At 37.5% G+C, this 19,247-nt stretch overlaps 2 protein-coding genes across 3 annotated transcripts; one reads left to right on the plus strand and one right to left on the minus strand.

Annotated features, from left to right (window-relative positions):
* Window positions 1–3,514: 3,514 nt before the first annotated feature.
* Window positions 3,515–6,283, plus strand: LOC113688594 (BTB/POZ domain-containing protein At1g55760-like). Of its 2 annotated transcripts, none has more exons than XM_027206465.2 (4): window positions 3,515–4,108; window positions 4,743–4,888; window positions 5,023–5,141; window positions 5,441–6,283. In XM_027206465.2, exons 1-4 carry the CDS (start codon window positions 3,990–3,992, stop codon window positions 6,041–6,043), a joined length of 987 nt encoding a protein of 328 aa, XP_027062266.1. In that variant the 5' UTR covers window positions 3,515–3,989; the 3' UTR covers window positions 6,044–6,283. The 2 variants fall into 2 exon arrangements, with proteins under 2 accessions (XP_027062266.1, XP_071905506.1); XM_072049405.1 differs by lacking the exon at window positions 3,515–4,108 and adding an exon at window positions 4,366–4,494 and having other exon boundaries at window positions 4,617–4,888.
* A 1,986-nt stretch (window positions 6,284–8,269) lies between these two features.
* On the minus strand, window positions 8,270–14,402 carry LOC113688593 (protein DNA-DAMAGE INDUCIBLE 1). The gene is made up of 15 exons (XM_027206463.2): window positions 13,996–14,402; window positions 13,867–13,899; window positions 13,639–13,778; window positions 12,639–12,744; window positions 12,328–12,444; window positions 11,661–11,789; window positions 11,534–11,578; window positions 11,245–11,306; window positions 10,672–10,765; window positions 9,918–10,010; window positions 9,762–9,831; window positions 9,602–9,672; window positions 9,000–9,051; window positions 8,802–8,827; window positions 8,270–8,606 (listed from the first exon to the last, which is right to left on the minus strand). The coding sequence occupies exons 1-15, from the start codon at window positions 14,059–14,061 to the stop codon at window positions 8,478–8,480; spliced, it is 1,233 nt and encodes a 410-aa protein (XP_027062264.1). The 5' UTR covers window positions 14,062–14,402; the 3' UTR covers window positions 8,270–8,477.
* Between the last annotated feature and the right edge of the window lie 4,845 nt (window positions 14,403–19,247).

Genomic DNA, 19,247 nt, shown 5'->3' on the forward strand with positions numbered 1-19,247 from the left:
AGCCTGAAAAGTGGACTTTTTAAGGATGAAAATCTAGGCAGGCATGCCTTCACATAATTACATCCCTGAATATGATGTGCTCATTAACATTTCCCGATTACACTACTCACATCCAGGCAGGCCCCATCCAAATTCCAAACAGATACTTAGATAATTTGTCAGTCCTCTTTTTTTTTTTTTTTTGAGAAAAAAAAAAAAAAACCAAGGCACTTGGCTTTAATGACTTGCTTGTATTATAGGCCTCCACCACTCCAGCACTTGCTTGTAAATGACTTGCTTGTATTTGGGCCCAAGTCACTACCAGCTGCTACAAAATCTTAATCTAATGTCATTGGCCCTCTTATCTTAACCATAATTATTATTAATTGTTCCAAAAGATTCTTCTAAAAGTTGCCTTAATTGTGGGGTTCAAGTCAAACCACCAGCAATTCCTTCCTGCAAATCAGTCAATTACGTTAAAACGCTGAATCTATTAACCCTCTGCCTCCAATTGCAATCTTAATCTTAAAAAGATCTCTTCTGTTAACTTGTGATGACTAACTCGCCCTTGCCATCAAGGGCTGAGAACTTGTTGTTGTCATATTTGCTGACTACTAATCGATTTTTTTTTTTTTATGTTCCCAAAATTCATTTAAAGGAAGGGGTAGCTTCTGCTTCTAAATTTCTAATATATATATATATAGGAATGCTTGGAGATATTCTTTGTCCCATGCCGTGTGCAGAGGCCCCGTCCTGGGCCCACACACGTGGCAGCCCAGGGAGACCTGAGTTGGGCTTAGACCCCAGGCCCATGGGAACCGTCCCGCGGCCCCCCGCCGCTAGGGCTCCAAGGGGCTCCAGAGAACAATCCCGCATAGGTCGGGATTGCTCCCCCTCAGTGCGGGATTGGGGCTATTCTGGGCAGGTCCCGCAACGTACGGAAGTCGGGCTCCTAAGCAGGTATAAATGGTAACACACATCAACTACACAAGGTACGCTCACTATTGGACAATTACTCCCGACCGTTTTTACTTCCCGTGTAGGGCTGTCAACGGGCCGGGTCCGGGCCGGAATTCATTATTCCGGACCCGAACCCGAATTACTATGCCGGATCCGGATCCGACCCGTTTACCCGACGGGTCTTTTATTCTATGTTCCGGATCCGGCGGGTCCCGGATCCGGATCCGGGTCTACCCGAACAAATTTACCAAAATTTATAATTTCTAATAAAAATGAGAAAAAAATATATTTGTAAACTAATTTCTAACTAATGCAAAGAAAAAATCAAATAAGAAAAGAAATCAAATTAACTTTATTAAAATACATCACTCTAATCAAATTATATTGATAAATATATATTTTTTAAATTATTAATTTATTTATATCCGGATCCGGGTCTAAAACGGGTCGGAATACTATATTCCGTATCCGACCCGTTTTTTTGTTTGACAAAACGGATCCGGATCCGGATCCGGGAAAAAGAATTAAATCTCTACCCATACCCGCAAAAATTTCACGGATCCGGTCCGAATCCGGGTCTAGACCCGACCCGTTGACAGGCCTATTCCCGTGGATCTCACTCACCGGAAAACTAACTTGACCGTCGGAGTGTCCTCGGGGACGACCTCGGGGCTCCCCCATTGGATCACCTTCTTGTTCGTCTTTCAGGCTTAGGACGCGCTCTTCTCATCAGCACGCCGAGCTTATCAGGTCAGTTCGGTCCGGGGAAGTTCTGTGCTTCTTCACCGTGGATACCTTTCTTGTCGATCAAGTTGCATAATCTCCATCGATCCAAGCAAACAATATATATGCTATCATTTTTAATGCCTTGAAGATTCCAAATCCTCCCAATCGATCAAATTAAGCCCTACTACTTGTAATGTAAACTTCCAGAACCACCAATTCCTTAATTCATCTCGTACCACTCCCTTAGTTTTAAAGGGTTTAAGAACTACCGGCTATAATGTTTGGATAGCCAATTTTTCAAAAAACTATTTTCGCTTTCATCATCATAAACACATTTCTCAATCCATCTTTTTATATTTTTAATCACATTTTTATTTCACATACATCACATCACAAAAAACGTTACAATAATTACTTCAAATAATTATTTGGAATAATACTCTATCCAAGTAAAAACGAAGGGAGCATTGCTTACTTGTGAATCAAGTAAAAACAAAGGGAGCATTGCTTACTTGTAAATTTCACTTGTTTTTCTTTCTTTTACTAAGCACGAAGTTTGTTTTAGCTTTTAACTCACCAAAATACCAACTGGGCATGAAGGGATCGGCGTGCTCCTAGTCCTGGCAACAAAACGTCCTCTGCTTTCGTACGAAGGCGTCGCCAAGTTTTCCTCTTCTTTTGTTTGTTAATAAATCAATACACTGTACACTGACGTGGGATTCCTCTTCATTATTTATACTATCATCAATATTAACATTTTTTTATTGCTAAATATCTAACCTTACATGGAATTTAAGAATACCAAAAAGCAAATCTAAGTGTAATATTTGGTGAACTACGACGGCATAGGCACCTCGTTCAGTTGCCACAAACGCTCGTGCTTGTCGGGTGGACTGGACGCGTGCTTTCTTGCCTAATTTTCGTAGTCTACTCTAAATACTGAACCTTTTTGTTTTTGTTTTTTTTTTAATTTCCTCTCTCTGTCTTTGGCCTTTTCATTGACAGCAACAACTTTTTAAGGAGATTTCCCCAATTGAAACAACAAACATTAGACGCTTATACTATCTATGGATGAGATGGTATAGCTAGGTAAATTAATCAATCAGTTCCAAGATTACTTCACATTCTATTATCAATGGTTGAGGTTGGATCGTTATTTTCTTAAGTTTGTATAAAAAAATGTACTATAATAATTTGATGTTCGTAAGATTAAAAAAAATTTGATTTAATAGATGCAAGATAAAAAAGTGATTGAAAAATATATTCACGATAAATATAAAAAAAATTTTAAAGAAAAATTGCATTCCAAACAAGGCTGACTATTTATTGAAATTATCACCGAATTTTATATCTACTTAAGAAATATGATACCGTGATAAAACATTCGGCAACAACTTAGAATCCTCCCTTCTAAAGATTGAACAGAAATCATTATTCAAAACTCTCATTTAATTACTAGCCTACATTTGTATTTCTATATTTTTCATTTAACTTTATTTTCTTAAAAAAAATATTCATATGCGAACTCCATCTTAACGAGTGCTGGACAATGCCCTTAAAAATTAAAAAATTATTACTCAAAACTCAAAAAAGGAAAAAAAAATCCTAATGGATTCCTTTCCTTTCCTGGTAAACCACCCATCTTTAGCAAAGCAAAGAAGATACCTTGCTTGAAAGCAACAAAATTTTAAAAATTCTGTTCCATTCCAAGTCCCAAGCATTCGACCATACCCCTCCCCAGTGCCCCCTGACTTGTAAACAACTCCGTGGCATAGGATCTCCAATCAAACAAATGTTTGCACACAAGAAAATTTTGCCATTAAATAACCATCAGCCTGAAGTGCAGTATAAGCCAACAAAATCCCTCTCTCTCTCTCTGCCTCTCTCAGAAACCGCAAGGCTATAGAATTAGACCACTCATTTCCCGTAGCAAAAACTTCACTATCAATGGCGTAAAGCGATATCAACATGTAGCCTTGCGTGTCCGAAACCTTCAATACGAATTGGGTCCATCCGAGAAAAGCAAAAAGAAAGGCCTAAAATCTAAAATCCTCAAGTGGGCTACGTTTGTTTAAAGAAGAAAGAATCTTGGCGTTGGAAGGAAACGTTGGACATCGTTAAGAGTATCAGACTAGTGGAGTAATAATATATGAATATACTACAAGAGTTGTTGCTGTTTATGAATAGAAGTCCAGGAGAATTAGTAGAGCTAGTTGTAGTTGTTGTAGAAGTAGAAAGCAAACCTGGGAAAGCCCGGAGAACTGACGTTGGAGGGATTACTGGACTGCATCCATGAAATCACGGCGGCCCTTGTCTTTTCTAGGATGACTGACTCTGCTTACCGCGTTGAAACCACCTCGCGCCTCGCCCAATGGCGGATCGACAACTTGGCTTCTTGCACTTATCGAAAGTCCGATCCTTTCAAGATCGGAAAGTGGAACTGGTAATCCCATTCTCAAGTCAGGCCTCTGTTTGTTTATTTCTCTTTTTCTTTTCCTTTTTTGACCCGGGAACTCCTCTGCTTTCGTCTTCGTCTTCATTGTATACGAAAAACAGAGGTTGGATGGAAACAGGGGTAGCTAAAGAGGCTTGACCCTGGTCATCAACTGCGTTATAGTGATCTAGGATGGTGGTCAATTACCGAAAGAAAGAAAACCCAAAATTTTTGTGTCTTTGATGAAATTAAATTGAGTGAATTTAGAGCTATGGTGATTAATTGTTTGAGTGGCTGAGACAGAGAAAACAGGGGACACTAAAGAAGTGATGAGATTGTAGATTAACATATTCCTATGAACTTGAAATCCTCGTCTTGAATCATTGGATAGACAGGTAATCTTATTGTATGGTTTTAACGAAATGAAGCTTTTAGCAACGTTAGCTCTTGCCCCAAGGTACAGTTAAAATATTGCTGCCAAGTTTTGATCTTTGACTTTTTTCTTGCTTACTTTTAGGAAAGTGGAGGGAAGAACTGCTTTGGCTATTCGTAACATGTAGATGCAAGTGTTGGGAGCTAATTTTGTTTCATTGCAATTGAATGTTCGTTTCCCTTTTTTTTTTCAATTATTTTGGAAATGCAGGCATTTGGCTTTGGAGAAGAATCGGACTCTGTTCATTAAATTATACCCAGAGATATCAAATCTAACCAGAGAAAATCCTCCAATTGCATCTTTTATTATTAGAGTAGTCTCTTCAGTGGGAGATCGCAAGACTTTGGTTCATCCAGGTAAATTGTCTTTTTGTTTGTCTGTCCCCTTCTATTGATTATTGTGCAACTCTGGATCTATTACCGGTAAAGATTCCTTTTTTCATCTCATGTTAGTAATTTGTTCCGTTGTTTTCCTCTTGTTTTCCATGCAGAAATTGTCGATAGGCAGCTCAAGAACACCGACGACTTTGTTTGGGCTGTAGAAGTTCCACTCACAGGGAAATTCATCATCGACGTTGAGTTTCTTGATTTGAAGGCTACATCCCCAAACGTATGATTTCACCTACCACATATATTTGCTCCTTTTTTGTACTTTGATGTGTGTATCTATGACGATCGCTTTAGACGTTTGCTTCTGCCAAAAACTTGGTAGGCAAACGAGGATTCTCATTTTTTATTTTTTTTTTGTAGCAGTTATCATGAGCACGACACAGTGCAGATATTTGAAAAACACACTATTGTTAAAGTAATTTCATTGCATGAAAATCAAATTTATACATGTGGCTTGCCAGTAGAGCCTTCTTGAGTCTGTTGGTTAAATTTCTGATAAATGTCATTCGAGACATGCAGGGTGGGGAAATTTGCTCTATCTGGGCTGAAGGGTTCCAACAGAAACAATCAAATGCAACAGCTTTAGCATCACTAGGACGAATGTTGTCTGAAGGTATCCACACAGACATTGTAATCCATGCTTCTGATGGTAGCATTGGGGCACATCGTGCAGTTCTTGCCGCGAGATCACCTGTTTTCGGGAGCATGTTCTCGCACGACCTCAGGGAGAAAGAACTGTCCACTATAAACATCTCTGACATGTCGATTGAAGCTTGTCAAGCTTTCCTTAGTTACATTTATGGGAACATCCGAACTGAGGAGTTCATGACTCACAGGCTAGCCCTCATACGAGCTGCTGATAAGTATGATATTTCAGACTTGAAAGAGGCATGTCATGAAAGTCTACTTGAAGACATTGATACCAAGAATGTGCTGGAGAGGCTCCAGAGTGCTTCTCTTTATGAATTACCGAAGTTGAAGAAGAGCTGCATGCGGTATCTTGTGAAGTTTGGTAAGATCTTTGAAATGCGAGGGGAATTTGATGCTTTCCTGCAATGTGCAGATAGAGAAGTGATTTCTGAAATCTTCCATGAAGTTCTCGCTGCCTGGAAAGGATTCTGAATGACAGCTGATGGGGAAAAACAAAAGTTTATAGCTTGTTTAAGCCCATATGCTGCAGTGCTAGTGCACAGATTTGTTTCCCTGAACAAACATTCTTTTACTGGATGCAATTAGTTTGTGTACATGTACAGAAATTGATTCCAGTTCAGTTGATATTGCTCTTCTGATATTGGATATGTATGTTCTTGAACTGAACTTGTCTACAAATGCAGGATGATAGAAGGATTTATATTCAGCAAACTACACTAGTCCAAGTACGACTGTTTAATTTTGACATGTGACCTAGGTGTACTTGTGGAACAGCATATGTTCTAGCTTCGCTGTAACCCCCATAAAAAGGAAAATAAAAAGTTCTGCTGCTTTCAAATGCGTGAGACTGTATTCATGAAGAGCATCTAATTTGTCCTACTCGATGCATATGATCGAGTAAAGGCTGCTTCTAGACTAGAAAAAAACAGAGATGATTGAAGTTGTACTAGGATTGATCAAAGCAGCGACATACTTGGGAACATCAAATGGCCAGTAAACCATCACTTACAAAGCCTCTTTGACTAAATAAAGAAAGGGGAAAAGGCCAAACCATGACCATACAAATCTTATTCACCGAATCATTCATGCCAGAGTTGAAATAGATGAGGGTCATTTCCAAACCTGAAAGTTCCTTACTTTTGCAACCCAATAATTCTGAGAGTAATGTTGGGCCATTATTGAGGGAATTGACTCTTAACTACCGTATCTCAAGAACCTGAAGTGAATGTTGACAGCGGCGTTCCGGCTAAAGCTGGGAAGGCTGTAGTCTTCGTCACGGTCAGGCTGGCCTCCCAGTTCAGTAACGTGGGAGAGGGACGTTAACTAATACTAACTGGTACTACCAATTCAGACCAGTTACTTTCATTCAGTACCAAATTAGAGGATTTTTTTTGCCCCTTTTGCATTGCAAAATGAATATAGCACAGAAAAATACATATATTGATGGAGTAGATTTATTGGTCACAAGTCACAATCAAAACCACCAAGAAGTGGCCCCCTCTGGCGACTTCCATATTGTTATATCTTATTATATATATATTTTCTAAATAATTAGTGGTTGTTAGTTTTAGAATAAAACGGCTTCTCTTGGTAGACTGGAATGTATTTACCAACAAGCATATCAGGACATGTCACCAAACTTGATAATTTACGTGCGAGTGATGGGCAGCACTTGCATTACAAGTAGTCTAGGAGTATGATTTGTCACCCTCTAAAGAAAAAAAAAAGTAGTATGATTTGTCGGAAACCTTTACAGCTGAAGTGATAGATGGATAGAAAGATGAAAGAAAACCAACCAAAGCAATCGCTAGTTTGTTTCTTCTATCCGCAATTTGCCCAAGTGAAAATTGAAAGGAAAGGAACAAAACAAAAAAACTGCTGGAAAGAGAACCTGGTACAGTTTAAGACCCAAAAGGAACAGTAAATTGGGGAATTGATTTACCTTTGGAAGACACAAAAAACTACGCCAACCTGGTGTCAGTTGCTTAGCTAATTTCTTCCCCTGTTGTTCAGTGGCATATGTATCCCACCAGATGGAGAGTTTGATCTGGGAGGAGTCAGGAACAACGTTAACGTGTTGATCCCTGTGCTTTCAGACTGAGAACGTTTCTTTATATGGGATTCACGGTCTCGAATGGATAGAATATGCATGGGAATAGTTTTCGGATCTATAATCTATCGCAAAAAGTAGAGCAACATCATTATTATTAATTGGTCGGCCCCAGTATTACCGCTGTCCAAAGAAAGTTATCTGTAGTGTCTTAGGGGTGGGGGGGACTTAGGGGCAGGGATATAGATAGATGATTACCAGAGAGCAAATGGAAATACAATCCTGTTGTTCTACAGCGGACATAGCAATTTATACGGTTCTACACAAACGCTATTTGTCTTGTCAGTTGTCATTATGTCAAATTCTGCTTTTGCGGTAGAATTATATGTAAATTGTGCATTTAAAGGTAGCGTCTTTCCTGGTAATTTGTCTCTTTAATCGTGTCTAAAAATATTAATGCAAATTTTGTGCACAGGTTCTAGCTTGAGCCTTATCTCAGTTCAGACGTCTGGCAAGTGTCCAACTGGTGAATCCAGGCACCAAGTAGAAGATGGAAATGAAGGATTTCCTGAAAGTTGATGAAGCTGCATACACGCTTGGGTTTAAGCCGGATAGGAACATAACACCGAGCTCTCGAAGAAGGATGGTAGGAGAAGAAAAATACATATTGCGAGGATCGTACTTTAACAAATATCCATCAGTAATGGCGCAATTTCCAGAATATTGAGCACACCCCCAACCCATTATTCTCATCGTACCGGTCATAATAAGATCTGCAACAGTTGCTGTGCAGTCATTGATTAACCAAATGATTTAAGTTAAAGAATCCCCTGATTGAAAAAAAAAAAATTATATTCAGCCCCCAAAAAGATATGCAGCTGCTTGTTCTTCATTACCATCAGAGAACTTTAGAGCTTGTATAACTGCCTCTCTGCCAAAACCCAGCTCGACAAGTTTTGCAACTTTGGCTTCAAAATCCTGTCCCTGCACTCAAATAGATGATAAGTCTGAGGCCGGATCAAAACTTGAACTATCGGAACTATGAACATTTTACAGGGTTGATGATGGAGAAACACCAACTGGCCAAGTGCGATAGCAATACTGAATAGAAGACGGGCTGGACTATTACTCAAAACAAACTGCAAGACAGAATCTGGTATGAAGTCTCTCCCAACTTACCTGTGTCAAGTTGCCTTGTGAACCTCCTGAAACCAAAGAAAAACGAAATGGTAAAGTTTTCTATTTGTTGAAAAAGAAACAGAACCACAACTCACAAATATAACCACCATAAAATCAAGCTTAATTAAAAAAAAATTGATGTGGTACAAATTTAATCCAAAGAAGCAATAGCATATGTTTGGGTATTTAAATTATAACCTGAAGGACCTCGCTTCGGTGTATTGTCTTTCTCTTTATTACCAGATGAGGCCTGGAAACGAAAAACGGCCAAAAACGTCATATCCATTGCAAAATCAGTTGAGAAACCAAACAAATAGGTAAATGATTTTAACAGAGAAACTCTCTCTTAAGCAGCTCTCACAAGAAGCAATATCTTCATACATGCATAATTCTATAACTTCCCCAGATCAAATACAATTAATCTGTTAACTCAAGATGCAATTGTAAAGAACAGCGTATCCACATTACATGCAATGCTAACTATAAGTTCAACTAAATAAGCAGACAATCCGGTGTCCGTTAGCAAAACCAGAACTTTCATAGTATTCAGTCTTAAGGGTAACAAATCTAGAAAATTGTAGGCAAGTCTTAATGTGAACTCATTGTCTGATGCTTTTTTTTTTTTATAACAGCATGTATATATGCATCCAAAAGAAGCAGATAGAAGTGGAATAGTAAGAAAAGGCCGGGATAAATAGTATAACCAATTAAATAAACAAAAATTAGCAGTATCACAGGCAATTACAAGATTTATAGGAGATTCCTGAGTAGAAACATGGCATGATGAACAAGACACTTACTTGTGCCCCAGAACTTGAAGCTTCTTTGGCTTGCGTTCCTTCATCCAAAAAAGTAGACGGAATGTCCTTTTCTAAAATCACAACTTTGGGAATAAGCTCTAAATTGATCCAAAGTGAAAAGAAGCCTAGGAAAACGGAAAAGCAGAAATGTGGGACCAACCATGCAAAAATGGCACGGAAACCTCCCCTCCACCAACTCTCAAGACATTCTCCTTCAGATCAATCATGCACTGCAGGCACCAGCAAAAGCTTGTTTTTATGAAATAAGTTTGACTTAAGATCACAGAAAAAGATGCACCATAGAACTAATACATACCTGGTGCTTACGCAGCATATCCAATCCAAAAAGAAATTCCATATTAGGTGCATCCAATACCAGGAAGGAACATGGGTAAAAGATGTTGCCGATCTATCACAATAAGAGGGCAATAAGCACTTTTGAAAGTACTCGAACAACCCCATATGCTTTCACAGGAAGGCTATTTTCAGTAGACTCTATATATATATCATCCGAATTTTAGCAACAAAAACAAGCACTGACAGAATTTTCTCTGATACCACTTATATCTACAAATAAAGACTAATAGTGCAAGGAACTGCAAAAACATTGCTTAACCCCGTTACTTAAGGCTTAGGAAGCGGCATTCAAAGGCACAAAGAAGCTAATTTTTTTTTTCAACAAACACAAAGAAGCTAATAGACCACCACTTTTACCTACTGGATGGGTTTTGTAAACTGTGGGGAAAGTTAAGCTCAGGGTCATATTCTTAATACTACTCGAAAACTACAGAGTTCTGATTTTTGTTTATCTGGGTTGACTCTTGCATGTATTACTTAGTTAAACTTAATAAATATGTACTTCTTGAATTATTTCCTTCTAAACTAATTATGACCTAATCCAGACAAAGTACATGGTAAGACGTGCCAGAGTAGAATGATTAAAAATGCATTAACAGAATAAACTTCATAAAAACAGTATATGCATTTCGAATTAGTCCCAAACTCACAGAGACATGAAAATAGATACATGCTTATCAAATAGAAATTGCAACAATATACAGCATCCATACTTTGATTGGAGCAACATGTATACGGCCAAGTATCTCTGATTGACCAACTCCATGAGCAATGCCACGGTACCGTGTATCTAAAAGCCTCAACAACCTGAAAGGTGGACATGTAGCAGCACAAACCTTCAATCAAGCATTAACAGAAAGAGGACAAATTTTCTGTTTATCTTTATAGGTAACCATCAGAACAAAAATTGTCAACAACTAAAAGTTCATTTTGTATCATCTTGACTAATCAACAAAGAAGTTGCCCAATCTAACAGGTCTGCTTCAGGAAAACTACAGTTTTCTACTCGGATCAGTTTAGGACTGAAAGTCACTTTTTACAACATTACAGTCGGGAACAAGATGCAGGTATAAAACTATGGAGTGGCAGACAATATATAAGCTTATCATTTGAATTTCTAAAAGGCCATGAAAGAACCAATCAAAATTTGAAAAGGACAAATCTGGAAAATGCATAAAATCAAAACTTGATAATTTCCAAAAGAATCACTTTCAAGCTAACTGGAAAAAAAATTGTAAAAATCGAGGAAAACAAAGCTATTTAATAGTAACAAATGAGGCTCATACCCACAGCGTTCTGCACAGCTTTTAGAGATAATTGTAGACTGAGCACCACTATCGACAAAGGCCTGAAACAAAGATGGTTTCCTACTGAATCACATACTAAACAATAAAAGGGACTGCAAAGAAACAACCTAAAAGCATTCACAATTGAGTTTCTAAAAAAAATCTCAAAAGTATAAACAACATTCAAGTCTTTCCTTCTCATGGCACAGGATGAAGGGTGAAAGCTTGAGTAAACAATAAAAAGGTACATGAAGGAACCAGACTAATCCCTTTTACCATCTATATATACCTTCAGAGGTACTCCATTTACTTCCATGTCAACATACAACATGACCTGAAAGAAGCACAAACATGAACCCGTCATTGGTTAAAGAACAAAAGATATGATTTCAACACTGGTATTCTTTTATACATACCACCCTTGCAAAACCTTCAGGATTTTGTTCCAATGCAGCTGCCCAGTTCTCATCAATACCTTTCTGGCGAATGGCAGCTTCAATTCTCTTTTGAGCCTCCACATCAAATGGATCAGCATGGAGGAGAGCCTAGGTTACAAAGAGAACAATGTAGTGAATAGCCAGGTCAATAAAATGGTCAAGACATTCACACTACCAGGTTTACACTTATGGACTCGGTTGTGAAAAAAGGTCTGCAAATAGACTTGGAAAGACTGCACTTTTATAAAACAACATATAAATAAAAAGGTTGTTATAACTTCCCACCCACCCACTTCAGAGACCGTACTCATTGATTTGTTACAAATTGAAGCAAGTATCCCATTGCATGGGCTCATTTCTACTGCATAATGATGAAAACCAGAGTAGGATACATTTTGAGGCTAATACTGCTGCAGAAAACTGAGGGTTTTACACTCTCAAACAACCATTTTCTAAGACCTTCACTGTCCCAGCCTAAAATAACACAAACACTTCAGATACCTTCGATGCACCTAGCAAAAGCTTAAACTAAAGCTTTAGCATGATATTAGGCCATCAGTGAAGGAAATGAACCAAGCCACCATACTAAGGATTACTAGGTGCCGAAAGGATCAAGAACAAAATATCATCAACATAAGACACTAACCAACTCCTCATCTTGTTGACGCTGTAATTCAGCTCTCTGGCGATGACGCACACGCAATAGATCTTGCAAGCGGTCGAGATCATTTCCAAGAAGAACTTGAGCCAACTCTGGATCATTCTGTAAGTTGAAACAGTGAACGTACCCTCATTTGACTTCCCAGTTAGGACATCAATAATGTAACAGCAACGAGATGGAACAAAATACTAGAGAAGTATATAACTCTTTCAATAATTGTTAAGTAGAAAAGTGAAGGAATGCATCACACAGACACACAGAGATACAGACAGACAGAGATGTTAAACCAACTCTACCTGAAAAAGTTGGGCCATTATATTAGAGTCATTTCGCAGGTGTTGTTGGAAAGCTGAAGGGTTGACAGCAGAACCATCTGGATTGAAGCCCAAATCATTTGTAGGTCTATTGTTATAGTCAAAATCACACAATTAGCATGAAATCACCCAGATAACTAATTAAAGTGAGTAGTAGGCCATGAAACTGATATAACAACCATAAAAGTAAAAACATGGTGCAAAATAAGGTGCAATCAGTGTCAAGGGTGCAACTCCTATGGAATTCGAAGACACAATAAAGTGTATTGATCTCACATTCCCTATTACTTCTCATATGCAATACAGCAAAAGATCATGGCTGCCAAGATTACATTTTGACACAATTAATAGCAAGTATTAAGCTGATAAAATGATGAAGGCATAAGATCCAAAATATTATAACTGATCACTAAGAGTTCTGCTTTTTCTCTGTTTTCTTTTAACAAGTAAACAATCACCAAAAGTATGGGATGAGGAACAGATGGTTCAGGTATTTCTTCCTTGTGCATGCCCTATTAACAGATAGTTTAGGTATATGTTTCTAGTTCTTAGAGCCACATTATGGTAGGGCAGCGTACAAATTCCTTATTTCTAAAGAAAATTCTTCTTGGTTAACAGAAAAAGAATTCTCTGATAGGAGATTGGACCACGATTAACATCATTCACTATGCTAATGTTACACAAATTGCAGTAAAACTCCTAAAGCTACAAACTTTAAGCAATTCAATAGCTGCAAAGCAGACTACTTGGCTTAAAGTAGGAAATTGAATATTAGTAGTACTCAACAGTAATTTGTCCCAAACAACAAAAAGGAAAAAGAAAAAACCTTTAGCTGTCAAATCGTCAATCCAAACGAGACCAATTTGCAGTATAACTCATAAAGCTACAAGCTTTTAGCAATTTCCCGAGGTGTGAAGAATACAACCTAGCATAAACTAGCAAAAATCAGCAAATTAGCAGCTAAAGAACGAAGATTAAATACCTAGATGACGACAAAGCATTGGCATTGGATACCATCATCACCAAATCTCCATCACCAATACCAAGCCCACTCAGTTTCTCCGCATTCCTCATCTCCGTCCCATTATATAACAGCTGCTGTTGCTGAAGCGGCACTTGTGTCTGATTATCAAAACATATGAATTACTCATCCAGAATTCAATCAATAATTTGGGGGATAAGAAATAGTTAAAAAGGAAGAAAAACTAACCTCGACTTCCAGTAGAGCTTTGAGGTTCTCAACCTGTAATGGATGAGTTGATGTATTGAACAAAGTAATCAGCGAAGACAAAACTAAAAAGGGAAATACAGGGGAAAGAGAGAAACGAGGATAAATTACGGATTCATCACGATCGACATCCAAGGTGAGAATTTGTTCGTCGGCGGTCATTACGGTGATCTTCATCTTTTTTACTCCGGTTGGACTCGTTTCTTCTTCTTCTTTTCGGATAAACTTGGAAAAAGCTGTAATTTTGTGATTGGTAGATGAATGAACTACACTGACTAAATAAACAGAATGCCTATATATATATATATATTCTTTTTCTTTGGGTCTTTCTTTTCTTATTGACAAAGTTATCTTGCAGGTCCGTTGACCGGCTCGACGGAGCTGGTTGATTTGACCGACGACTGACAGCTGCTTCGGTTTTTCTCTCTATCTCCGGCCGGGGGGCGGCGACCGGCGCTCGTAAATACGACAATTTAGCAAGTAGTAATAGTAATCAATTATAACCTCTACAAAGTCGCATAATTCCCGTTTGCTTTGTGTGGGCTTTTTATTTTGTATGGGCGCTGGTAAATGCGTTTCACGAGGACAGATTTTGGAGGCATTCGCATGATGGCGTTAGCTAAACATCTGTCATCGACCAAATATTAATTGATGGATGTAAAAGCCTTAATTATATTTTATATTTTTCACTTAATATAAAATTCAAATTATTTTTGTTAGTTACGTACTCAATATTAAACATGATCAATAATAAATAATTAAAAAATTTATAGCCAAAATATTACAGAAAACAAACTCTAACGTCATAAATATTCTTATCAACATATTAAGTTTAGTTGCTGAAATTTTTATAGTATTAAAGTTCATTTTTTGTAATGTTTTGGTTTTTTTTTATTATTTGTCATTGACCATGTCTGATAATAGATTTGTAACTGAAAAAAGTAATTTAGATATTATAGTATTAAGTGAAATATATGAAATAATATACTACTTTTTGATGTTATATGTAATTCGACCCTAATGATAACTAGCAAATTCTAGTATTTTCTTGAATATTTAGGCTGATATTAGATTATAAATAATACAGTAAATAAGAGACAATGGCGAAATCATATTATTTTGTCTTTTCTAAATATCACTTTTAAATTATTGGTTAAATCTAAATATTACAAGGTAATAAATTTTAAGGGAGGTTAATATAATTTTCAAAAATTATAGGAAGGTCAGTGAAATAATTAGAACCAGGGAAGGTTTCTGAAATTATTCCTCGTTTAAAAGAACTGTTTCCCGATGACAAGTTTTGGTGGCATTCGCATGACGGCGTTAGCTAAACATTTGTCATGGACCAACTAATATTAATGGATGTCGATATATAACCCTTAATTAAAATATCTTTTTTTCTTTTTAAATTGTTCTAAGGGGTGTTCCAGAACGCTTGCTAAATTACATTTAATACACATATTCAAATTTGCTGTGCCTCTACATTTAAAAACTTTTTCCAATTAGTTTCACCCATGCCCCCAAAAAAAAAAAAAAAAAAAAAAAACACTCGAGGGCTGTCATTCGAGGTGAAATTTTTGCAGCTTAGGCCAATAGTACCAATATATAATTATTATAAAAATAGCTCTGCAAAGGTTCCATTCGAGGGCCAGGAAGAAAGACGGAACAGAATTGATATCCAGTCTTCTTGTAAATCGATTGTACCAGGGCAAGCGCAAAACTCAGATGGAGAGGCAGGCAGCAGCACTCGAAGAGGAAATTTTTAGTTCGAGTTCTCTATTTCCTTTTTTTGCGGCTAAAAGAGGCACTGAAGAAGGTTGAGGCTTGGTAGTTGCTGAGGCTACTGTAAAAGCTTTTCGAGCTCTAATAAAATCCTATCGTTCCAGAGTCCAGACCAAAGGGCAAAAAAAAAAAAAAAGACAAAAAATCTCAGCCGCCGTGCAGTTGCTGCTGCCTAGAATCTGATCCAGGATCATAGACTTGATCCCAAACCCAGTAGTCTAATTGTGAATTGAAATAATCGCTGAATACCAGGTTGGCTACCTGCTCAAACGCAAATTCAATTAACAGGATAATGCTTGCTGCTGAACCTGAAGGCATATATTCTTGTTCCGCAATGAACAAACTTCTGAAACCACAATGCAAATGTAATTTACTGATTAACGTAGATGAGATTCAAGAAAAAACCAATCATGAATCAAGTGTTGAACAGAAAAATCACAAACTTAAAAGAGTAGTAGGACGATACAAAAGAATCAGGGCGGGGATAAACCAGCAGCACTATAATGCTGGAGTAAATTGAGCTTGCAAATCCAAAGTAACGGTAGAAGAGAAGATGACGATGAAAAGAGCCTATTCTATTCTAGTAGGGAGGAGGGGCGTTGAAGCCTAAGAAGGGCCTCTTCATGGAGGAGCCGCCGCATGAGGAGGCGGCAGCGGGATCACAGGCATGCAGGGTGTCCTCCAACTTGTGAAAACCATGCTTGAAAACTCCAAATCCAAACAAGAATCCGATGACTATCACCGCCAAAATCAGGCATGTGCAGAACATGCAAATTCTGGCCCCACAACACATGTCGGATCTCGATTCGGGACAACCTTAATTCTCCAGAATCCTGATAGATGGTCTAATGTTGTTTGCTTTTTCGGATAAATGATACTCCAGAATCCTGATAGCAGCCTGGGAAGTCGAGAAAACAGAGGGGTATGTTGGAGTTTGGGAAGGAAGGATGGCAAAGTCTGGTGAGCGTTCAAGAAAGAGTTGGGTTGGGCTCCTTTTTGATAGGTGAGGAGGCAGACGATAGATAGATAGATAGATTTGTCCTATGAAGCGGTTACTCTACGCATTCTGTCCGTTAAGCAAATTAAATCGTGCACAACTCCACCTTACCATCCTTGATTGCCCTCTCCCGTCAGAGATGTTCCCCATATTCATCCCCTTCTCTTACTTGAAGGAAGAATGGATGAAATTTAAGAAGTAATTATTCGTAACTTATTTCTTCTTTTCGCGGGTTAGTTCATCCATAAATTGCGATTGTAGCAATGCACCCCCTGGTTTATGAGAAACTGCAGATATATTTCTTTGTCAGTTGCAATTTTTGTGTTATACTTTACCAAAAACCTGTAGCTGCAGCTGAATTTGGACAAGTCTACCTTCAAAAGTTACGATATATATATGTGTGTGTGTGTTTTGGACACCTTTAAAAAGGATTCCACAGTTCTCGGGCCCCTTTATGATTCTAAGTCCACGTCTTAAAGCATGGTGAATTTGTAATTCTTATTACTTAATAAACTGGAAATTCTTCTAAAAAATAAATGGGTTATACCATCACAAGGGGAAAATGGTTAATTCAGTCCTCAAACGTCTATTCTCCATCCTTCAAAATAAAACCGTGACCCATTGACATGTGACTATTGTCCCACCCTACCAAATACTAAACAGGGGGAACATATGAAGTGGACTCCTGTCCGCCGAACCTGATATTATCCTCAGCGCAACCAGCATGAATGATTTTAATGAGATAAGGGGTAAAAAATATATATATATAGAAAACCATATAAAGCTCTGTTAGCATTTTCCTATCCCCCAATCTACTATCTTCTATAAATATTAATGTCCACCGCAATATTCATCAATCAACAAATATAAGATACTCCCTCCGTTCTATTGAAAGTTTTATATATATATTTTTTTTTTTGCTGTTCTAAAATATTTGTTATGTTTGACATTTCTAACTATTTTATACTCTGAAATTTTCCTTATACCCTTCATTAATGATACATAAAGACAAATGTGATGAGATTACTTTCTACTTTTTACTTTGACCAGCACATGATTAAGAGTAAAAGTAAAACAGAAGGAAAAACTTTTTGATAGAGTATGCTATGTATAAAAATCCATATTTTCAAACATGACTAAATATATGAGATGAAGAGAGTACAAGATACGGATTTAGAATATAAATGTGTGATCTAATAAGGCATTAGTCTTAGTGACTAAGGATTTAAGAGTTGCATTCAAGGGTTAAGAGTTATAATTCTCGTCACTATGAGTTGGTTGCAATGTTATCCAAAAGAGAAAAATAAAAAGAATTCAGCCCTTTTAAATATTGAATCTGTGAATTCAGCCCTTTTAAATTTTGAAGACTTCAGATGGAACTAAATGTTCGGCCCCATTAAGGAAGGTTAATGTGGGCCGTAGACAAACATTGATCCTGGATGCTCCAGAGAAAATAGACTTATAATTCTCGTCACTATGAGTTGGTGGTGATATTATCCAAAAGAGAAAAATAAAAAGAATTCAGCCCTTTTAAAGATTGAATCTGTGAATTCAGCCCTTTTAAATTTTGAAGACTTGAGATGGAACTAAATGTTGGGCCCTATTAACGAAGGTTAATGTGGGCCGTAGACAAACATTGATCCTGGATGGTCCAGAGAAAATAGACCCTAACCGTGTAAATGAGAAGGGACACTGTTGGCCCAAGTTGGAATCGACTGTTATGGGTTTGGCCTTGTATTAGTCCCTAACAACAAGCTTAGTTGGTAGGGATACTAACAAAAGTCTGAGGCTCTTGGTTCCATTCTCAAACTCTCTCATTTCTTCTCTTTCCTCTTCTCGAAAGACCTGTAATCTCCCTTTGGACAAGAGCTTTTTGTTTCATCCGATCCATCCCTTCTAAAAAAAAAAAAAAAGGCCATTCTTGTTTCATCAAAAATCCACATATTGTTGCCGATAAGGCTTACTCTCCATCCTTTATCTGCTTTTTAAATTTCATCCATTCCCTGTTAAAAAAAAATCCATAAATTGGAGTAGAAAATGAGGAGAATATTTCATTTTTCATGTGTAAGTTTTTTTACTTTAATGTGTACCTTTTAGAAAATATGCTAATTCGATGTAGTTAAAGCGTCTTGCTCGGTCATCTTTTATGTGTATGATGATGATAGTACTGACAAGTGTGCCATATAATAGTAATACACTCCAAAGATAAAAGAGGACGATAAAATAAAAGATGGAATTTAGTAACACGGGTAAATTTGTGCTAAAACATGAATAAAACTCCTAGTACCCTAAATAACATATAACATCACAAGCTTATGTCTTTTGCATGGCCAAGTTTGGTGGAGTATTTGATTTGATAGCAATTCAATTTGTAAGCGGTAATTTATTTCGTGCAAGATTTAAAAATCCATTAAAGCATTGAGGGTTGGATAAAAGGCTACTCTTTAATCGTGTAGGTGCATCACAAAAAAAAAAAATGGTTGCCTACTTAATCTATCCAACATTGCCATGCATGGTCCTCATGGGATGATCCAGCAGTAAGCGGACTTTTAAGAACTCTTGTGATCTTGAATTCGAATTTTAC

This window comes from Coffea arabica, chromosome 5e, assembly GCF_036785885.1.
Source record: "Coffea arabica cultivar ET-39 chromosome 5e, Coffea Arabica ET-39 HiFi, whole genome shotgun sequence".
Taxonomy (NCBI): domain Eukaryota; kingdom Viridiplantae; phylum Streptophyta; class Magnoliopsida; order Gentianales; family Rubiaceae; genus Coffea; species Coffea arabica.